This window comes from Panicum hallii, chromosome 2 (assembly GCF_002211085.1).
Source record: "Panicum hallii strain FIL2 chromosome 2, PHallii_v3.1, whole genome shotgun sequence".
Classification (NCBI taxonomy): Eukaryota; Viridiplantae; Streptophyta; class Magnoliopsida; order Poales; family Poaceae; genus Panicum; species Panicum hallii.
The window spans coordinates 30,844,779-30,853,160 of record NC_038043.1 but is presented as its reverse complement, the minus strand read 5'-3'; the positions used below and the strand labels follow the sequence as shown (position 1 = coordinate 30,853,160).

At 45.9% G+C, this 8,382-nt stretch overlaps 1 protein-coding gene across 1 annotated transcript; it reads left to right on the top strand.

The window, feature by feature from the left end:
- Positions 1–4,844: 4,844 nt before the first annotated feature.
- On the top strand, positions 4,845–6,914 carry LOC112879880 (F-box protein At1g47056). Its single transcript, XM_025944302.1, has one exon. It carries the CDS (start codon positions 5,035–5,037, stop codon positions 6,613–6,615), a length of 1,581 nt encoding a protein of 526 aa, XP_025800087.1. The 5' UTR covers positions 4,845–5,034; the 3' UTR covers positions 6,616–6,914.
- The last annotated feature ends 1,468 nt before the right edge of the window (positions 6,915–8,382 follow it).

Below are 8,382 nucleotides of genomic sequence, written 5' to 3'. Positions count from 1 at the left end.
CTGGTTGCTTATTTGGATATTAATAATTTCTTGTTCTGTGCATGTGTGACATCAATTAATATATGGTCCATTTGGTCTGTGCATTAATGAATCAATAAATATGAAGATCTTATAAGGGCATGTACAACCCACATCAATGTGGCATCTCTTAAGCTGTCTACAGGGGGTTATTTGCAAAAAAAACATAAGAGCCGTCTGTGGAAGGAGCGACGTCTCTGGCTCTTTACCCAACTAACAAGCGACGACACCCGTCTCCGATTGTTTAGGATCCGGTGTTCCATCCTTTCTCCTCCCGATCGATCACCTCCCTTTCTCCTCCGCCCCCGTCCCTCCCTCCTCCATCGGGACATGGAACCGAAGAAGAACCAGGGCGGCACCCGTTCCTCCCATGGCGCCCGTCGCCCCTCCGTCGGCCTTGCCCGGCCCTACACCGGCGGCCGCATATCAACCGCGGCCGAAATCGACGGTGCTACCAGGATCCCCTACGCGATGTCCTCCCCTGGCAGCAGTGCAGTCCCATCGGCCACCAGGTTCTCCACCGAATGGAGCTCTTCCCCTGGCAGCGGAACAGTTCCCTCCGCCACTCGATTTGGCGCCGGCGCCCAGATCCCATTCGGCAGTGCAGGTTGAAGCTCCTCCCCTGGCGGCATTGCTGCCTTTGCCTCATCCCCTGGCAACGCCCCACCCTTGTTTTCAGACTTGCTGCAAAGGTACTTTCTGAACCATGTCCGTGGAATCGATGCCCCCTAGCGTTAGTTCCTGATGCATTTGTCCTGATGCTTTTGTCCTGAACCATGTCCGTGGAATCATCGTGAGATGAGAACTAGCTGGTACACTCCTACCACTAATCTAGAGCGGCAACCAGCAGGTCCTGATGCTTTTGTCCTGTGGCTAGAGAAGCAAGTGAAAGCCAGTATAACTACTACTTGTTTACCGAGTTTTTTTTTATCTGAACCATCGATTCTTTGTTGAGGAGTCACCCATTATTGAAATTAGACGTGCAGACTTAAAGTGTAAATACAAATTAAAATCACTTTGTACTAGTAAATTTAGTTCGATATATGTTCTGTAGAACTGAAGAATGACGAAATTTGTTGTTAAACTGAATTATTGTGTACCGGTAAAATCACTTTGTACTAGTAATTTTGCATGCCCATCTATATTTTTTACTTCTGGAATCAATATTTCCTTATTCTGAATTATTGTGCATGCCCGTTTCAATAGGAGCAGTGATATACATATTCATTCTTCTTTTTCAGCTTCGATAGTTTTATGAACTACATGGTGGGCCAGCAAGGTAATCTACCTGAGAATTCACATTTTGTGGGAAGAACATCACATTGCGCACCAGTGGACGAAGAACCTCACGTTGCACGCAACAACCCGGTTGACATCGATGGTGATGATGAAACTGAAGAAGTTAGGACCGACGTAAGGTTAATATGGAAACCTGAAGAAGATGGGAGAGTGGTATTTCCGTAAACTATTTCCATGTACAATTTGCATAGATTGATTAAACTATTCACCATCTTTTTATTTTTGAGCAGATGAGTGCTTGGCTCAAACATTCAATCGACTCAATTTCTGGAAATAATAAGAAGTCTGAGAAGTATTGGTTAGATGTGCAGAAAGAGTACAACCAAAGTACTCCAAAAATTAGATGGAGGACCACAAAGCAAGTTAAAAATAGGTGGCACAAGATCAATAGATTCACAAACTCATTCAACGATTGTTGGTTGAAGGTTAGGAAGGTTTTCACGAGTGGATATTCAGATGAAATGCGGTTAGCGCATAAATTCTATGAGGAAGACAACCAGGGATCACATTTTCAGCTTATGAATGTTTGGTACATGGTCCGTAACGAGGCGAAGTGGATGTGTTACAATGATCAGCTCCAGGGCAAGAACCAAAGCAAGAGAAGGAGATGGACAGTACAGCTACACAAGGAGGACTAGACGATATTGACCTTCCACGGCCAATGGGACAGAAGGCAGCTAAAAGGGCTACATATGAAGGTAAAGGAAAATCGAAAGATAGTGTGATACATGTTGACGAGCTCGATAGATTTGAAAAAATTCAGAACAATGTCCAAGCCAATCGTCTTAAAGCTCTTGAGATGCAAGGAAAGATTAGCAATGACAAGATAGAGGCTTCTAAGATTGCTCTGCAAGCAGCTAAGGAAGAGAAGGAGGCTAAAATGTTTGAAACATATTCAAATCTACTCAAGCTAGATGTATCAGGAATGCCTGAAGATATTAGAGCTGAGCATGTTGCAGCTCTAAAATGTTTGAGGAGCAAATTATTTCCAGTCTAACTATGTGTAATGCACTATGTGCTGGAACAAACTTTATTATAAACTATGTGTAATGAACTATGAAATATGTGGTGCCATTGTTCTATCTATATGTTCTGTCGTGTTCCCTTGCTGCCGTGTGAAGTGATTTTATTCCCTTGCTGTCGTGTGAAATGATCAAGTTGCTACCGTGTGAAATGATCAAGTTGCTACCGTGTGAAATGATCAAGTTACTGCCGTGTGAATGCCGCCTTGCCGTGTGAACTGAATGCCTATACCGTGTGAACTGATCAGAAACTTCCCTTGCTGCTGTGCCTATATATGTATAGAGACCACTTGATGTACCTCTCAATATACTCTCTCAATCCACCCTGAAATGGACGAGCCAAGTTCACCAGAAATGCAGGAGGATGACGAAGACGTGTACTGTGTAGATGACATGCTTGGAGAAGATGGTGAACTGCATTAGGATGACGAAGATGTGTACAGTGTAGATGACATGCTAACTGAAGATGAGTTCCTCGATGGCTATCTTGGTCGCATTGGGGAGAACATCCTAGCCAATTTGGAAGCCCAACCGAGACGACGTCGGTTCTTTCGTAGAAGGTATATTCCCAGGCCCCGTGAAATCGCACATCAAGATCTATATGCTTGCTATTTTGCTGAACCCCCAATCTACACCGATGAGATGTTTCGTCGGAGGTACCGGATGAGGCGACCACTTTTCTTGCGGATCGTTGAAAAACTTCGTGAATGGTCAACTTACTTTGAACCCACAACCGGCTGCTTTGGAAGACAAAGTCTGTCAGATATCTAAAAATATACTACTGCAATTCGTATGCTAGCTTATGGTACTCCGGCTGGCGAACTTGATGAGAACTTGAAACTTGCAGCAAGCACAGCTTTGGAGTGCCTAGGAAAATTTGTTGAAGGAATTATTGAAGTTTTCGGTGAAGAATACTTACAGCCTCCAACGCGTGAAGAAGTGGATAAACTCCTTCAAATCGGAGAAGCTTGTGGTTTCCCTAGTATGTTTGGAAGTATAGATTGCATGCATTGACAGTGGAAGAAATGCCCTGTTGCATGGAGAGGCCAGTTCACCCGTGGAGACAAAGGTGTACCCACTATGATCCTTGAGGCGGTAGCATCAAAAGATCTTCGGATATGGCATGTTTTTTTTGGAACTGCTGGGTCAAACAATGACATTAATGTCTTAAATAGATCACCTTTGTTCATCCAAAAATTGAGAGGTGAAGCTCCTCAAGTCCAATATGTTGTGAATGGAAAGCCGTACAGTACGGGCTCTTATCTTGCTGATGGAATTTATCCAGATTGGGCTGCCCTTATGAAATCAATACCAAGTCCCCTAAATGATAAAGATAGATGTTTTGCAAAATGTCAAGAAAAAGAAAGAAAGGTTGTGGAGTGCTCATTTGGTGTGCTACAATCTAGATTTAATATCATTCGTCGGCCGGCATGCTTGTGGAAAAGAAAGGACGTGGTTAACATAATGATGGCATGTGTTATCTTGCACAACATGATAGTTGAAGATGAAAAATAAGACGTTCAAGTCCATATTGACTTGAATGCTAACCCAGGAGCGTCCATTGCGCTGCCACCCGAAGTTAGCACAGAAGCTAATCCATGCTTTGCTGCCGTACTTCGAAGAAATAAAGAAATCCGGAGCAACTCAAAGCATAACGAGCTCAAGAAAGATTTGATTGAGCATATATGGCGGCGATATGGTAGAGAATTTCAAGCTCAAGAATGGTTTAACATATTATATGCCTTATATATATATTATATTTCATATAATATTATGAGTTTGTATTTCATATAAATATTATGAGTTTGAAGTTCATCAAATTGTATATATGAATACAAAGTATGTACACACATTTGATCCAGCTTATCTTTAATTCAGCTACATTTATGCATTTATTAACAGACAGATGCTTATAGACACTCCATTGTATCAAACTGTCTCTTAGCTGTCTACTGTACTTGGAGAACCGTTCCGCTGTCTAAGGATTGTGCATGCCCTAAACATTTATGATCTGTGCAATATATATTGGTGTGTGTTGCTTATTGTGTATACATACATATAGACTATTATTGTTGAATGCAATGGCATATAAGGGATAATTCATCTTTCTCTTCTAGAGGTAATATTGTCTTTTTTACCTTCAGTTAACAGCTATATGACTATGCTATAACAACAGTGGCATATAAGGGATTGGGTTAAATTTTCATCGGCACTGAGGGGATAGCTTAATTTTTTATGGCAAATAGAGAATGGGTTAAATTTTCAATGGGATACAGAGAATTTACTCTGGATACTTCCCCGATTCAAGTTATACATTATGTATCTAAATATAGTGTATATTAGAAAAATTATATATATAGTAAAATTAAAAAAATCTATAATTAAAATTGAGGGAGTAGCTTCTCATTCAGAGATTCCTGCGGTTGATTGCATTGCCTTGGTGGTGCTGCTGCCAGGTGGGGACGCGCAGGGCCAGAGGGAATCCATCGAGATAGAGAGGGAGCGCGTGGGATGGATGGAGTCGGAGACCAGACCGAGCAGTCTTCTTCAGGGTAGCAGCAGCTGCTAGTCTTCGACTGCGAGGACAGAAAAAATAAGGGAGGGGCAGATCCGCCGTTCCCCTTCCCTTCCTCGGCAGACCCACTCCTCCCCCATCCAACTCCCCTTCCTCGGCAGATCCGCCGCCGCCGCCCCCATGGGCCAGTGCCCCTCCGCCCCGCGCCGCCGCAAGGCCCCGCCACCGTTCCCGCCGCCGTCCTTCCCCGCGCCGCCGGCGCCGCCGGCGCCGCTCCTCGCCTCCATCGACGGGGAGGACCACACCGCCGACCTCCCCGAGGAGCTCCTCGCCCTCGTCTTCGGCCTCCTCGGCTCCGGCGACCGCAAGCGCTGCTCCCTCGTCTGCCGCCGCTGGCTCGCCGCCGAGGCCGCCTCCCGCCTCCGCCTTGCGCTCGACGCCCGGGCGCCGCTCCTCGCCGACTCCGCGCTGCCCCGCCTCCTCGCGCGCTTCCCCGCCGTCTCCAAGCTCGCGCTCAAGTGCGACCGCCGCGCCGAGAGCGTCGGCGACCCGGCCCTCGCGCTCGTTGCGGACCGCCTCGGCCCGGGCCTGCGCCGCCTCAAGCTGCGCGCCCTGCGCGCCGTCACCGACGACGGGGTCGCCGCGCTCGCCGCCGCCGCCGCCAACCTCCGCAAGCTCTCCGTCGGCTCCTGCGCCTTCGGGGCCAAGGGAATCGAGGCTGTGCTCCGCTCCTGCCTCCACCTCGAGGAGCTCTCCATCAAGCGCCTCCGTGGCCTCGCCGACTCGGAGCCCATCGCCGTCTCCGGCCCACGCCTCCAGTCTCTGTCCCTCAAGGAGCTCTACAACGGCCAGTGCTTCTCCTGTTTGATCACCCAGTCGCCCAACCTCAAAACCCTCAAGATTATCCGCTGCTCCGGCGACTGGGACCCCGTGCTCCAGGACGTCCCAAGGGATTCCCCTCTATCCGAGCTCCACCTCGAGAAGCTGCAGGTCAGCGACCGCGGTGTAGCTGCCTTGTTTGGGCTCGAGGTCCTCTACCTCGCAAAGGCACCTGAGGTTACGGATGTTGGGTTAGCTGCGCTTGCTGCCAAGTCGCCACGCCTCCGCAAGCTGCATGTTGATGGATGGAAGGCAAACAGGATTGGTGACCGTGGGCTCGCTGCTGTGGCACAGAAATGCGCCAGCTTGCAGGAATTGGTCCTCATTGGTGTGAATTTGACATATTCCAGTCTTGAATTGATTGGCACCAACTGTCCCATCCTAGAGCGGCTTGCACTGTGCGGTTCCGACACGTTTGGAGATGCGGAGATCTCATGTGTTGCGGCCAAATGTGCTGCCTTGCGTAAGCTGTGCATCAAGGCGTGTCCGGTGTCTGATGCGGGGATGGATAAGCTTGCTGTAGGCTGCCCACGCCTTGTCAAGGTTAAGGTGAAGAAGTGCCGCCGGGTGACGTCCGAGTGTGCTGAGCGTCTCCGGGTTAGCAGGAGTGGAGCACTTGCTGTCAATTTTGACACGCCAGGCGGTGCTGGTGAGTTGCAGGATGCTCGGAGCATTGATGAGAGTGGCGTGCTGGACAATGCTGGGAGTGATGTACCACCAGAGGATTTGGATGATCGGATAGGACCCGACCTCTCAAGTGGGAGCAGCGGTAGGCCTTCAAGATGGAAAGCACGGATGGGTGCTTTGATGCCAAGGAGCTTGTCCGTTTCCATATTCCGAAGGCAACCACGTGGAGCCTCCTATACAAGCCATGAGTCATGAAAATTATATGTGTTGGTTGCTCCTTTAGCCCTTCAATTTTTTTATGTGTATGTTGAGTTAATTGATGTTATTTGTTGTATCGCTGTTTGTCGTTCTGGATGGTACCATGCTGTTCTTTCTGATTTCTGTTAAAGAATTTAGTTTACATTGCTAGCTTTTCAGTTGGAGGATACTTATTATTTGATTTTTGTCCCAGTAGCGGGGTTTCATGCAATTGCATGCTGTAATCTTCTTAGAAACAGTTGTTTGAACTGAAGAAATATGATGTGGAAACAAGGCCATCAGTTCGGCATTTCAAAGTTCTGATTTCGTTTGGATATTAGTATCCATGTCGAAAATGTTTATGTGCTTAACACGTAAATGCCACTATGCTTAGAATCAACTGCACTGCATAGCAAATAAGCTCTGGCCAGGAAATTTTATGGGTAAAGATATTTTTGTGTTGGTCGTTCTTTGCTTTTGTTCTGAAATCATGTGGATACCTCTTTTCTATCGATTCATAAACTGAAAACGTAGCCTGGATTTAAGTCATGTTATCTTCTTGTTTTGTTCTTTGAACAAGTATTGAAGGCTTGTTGTATGGAGAGTATGTGGTGCACTGACCCTTTATTTGAGATGTTTATTAGGGCGCAATGCGAGTTAATTCCTCATCTTTTATTCACTGAAGAGGATTATCTTATGTTCATGTGATCACGGCATATGATATGGATCTTGATTATGGGTTGTCTATTTTTAGTAAAATTAGTACAGGGCCATTAAATCAATAGTATCGCAATAAGGTACAAACATGGGAAACAAGAGTAAATGTAGAAATTTTGATCTGTAGTAGGCATGCCTGTGTATTCATTTTTACAGGTTTGATTGCATTCTCTTCAGTTGATAGTGGGACAAACTATTTAAGGAAGTATTCGATTATATGTGGAATATCAACCATATTACCTATTGCTATGTGTTAACTAAATTTATCAGATGCTGTTTTCAATTCATTGACTTTACAGGGTGATTCAACTGATAGGTTTTTATTCTTCTGATTGTTCTGCTGTAGGTTTTTATTCTTCTGATTGTTCTGCTGCAAACTTCTACTACTAGTTTGTTGGTCTTAGTTCATCTTCTTTCTGTATGAAATCTGAACATCTTTGCTGTTGGCTGGGATCTGAACTAACGATCACTGATGCTAGTTGTCTGTCATGGTATTTTAGAACATTTAAGTTAGCCTTAACTAAGTTGTCTGTTTAATATTACCGTCAAACTAATTTGTTTTCCTTTTGTCCCTGTGGTTATATTTTTCCCCCAAGATACCGTGTTCTCTCCACTTGTAACTATTCCTATGTAGGACTATTCTGCTCTACTGACTCGTTGACATGGACCTGAATGGTTTTCTGAAGTTGCTCCCATTTCATTTGTGCTTGTGCTCCTTTTGGTCATGACGTCTTACACACGGTGTTGGAACAAAAGGACCTTCACAATCTTTCATGTAGAATGTTCAATGGGGTGGAGCACGGACACCAGTTTTCCTTTCTTTGAAAGTTTGGCCATTTCCCAAGCCACTCATCGGTGGTTGACTTTGAAGCTGACCAGTAGGAGACACCAGTTCCCTACTGGCTCAACTAAGATTCTTCCTTCTGGAAGATGCAAGGCTGTTGGCCAAGGAATTTGGTGAGTACTGGTGGTGCCTGATTACTTGCAAGTTGCGGACATGGAGGTTTTCAGAATGTGGTTATGGCTGTTGCTGAAGTACTACATCTTTGATTCTTTGTGCCTGGCCCT

What these genes read in the sequence shown, in the direction of transcription:
- LOC112879880 (XM_025944302.1), top strand. Translation starts at nt 5,035, where the DNA reads ATGGGCCAGTGCCCCTCCGCCCCGCGCCGCCGCAAGGCCCCGCCACCG.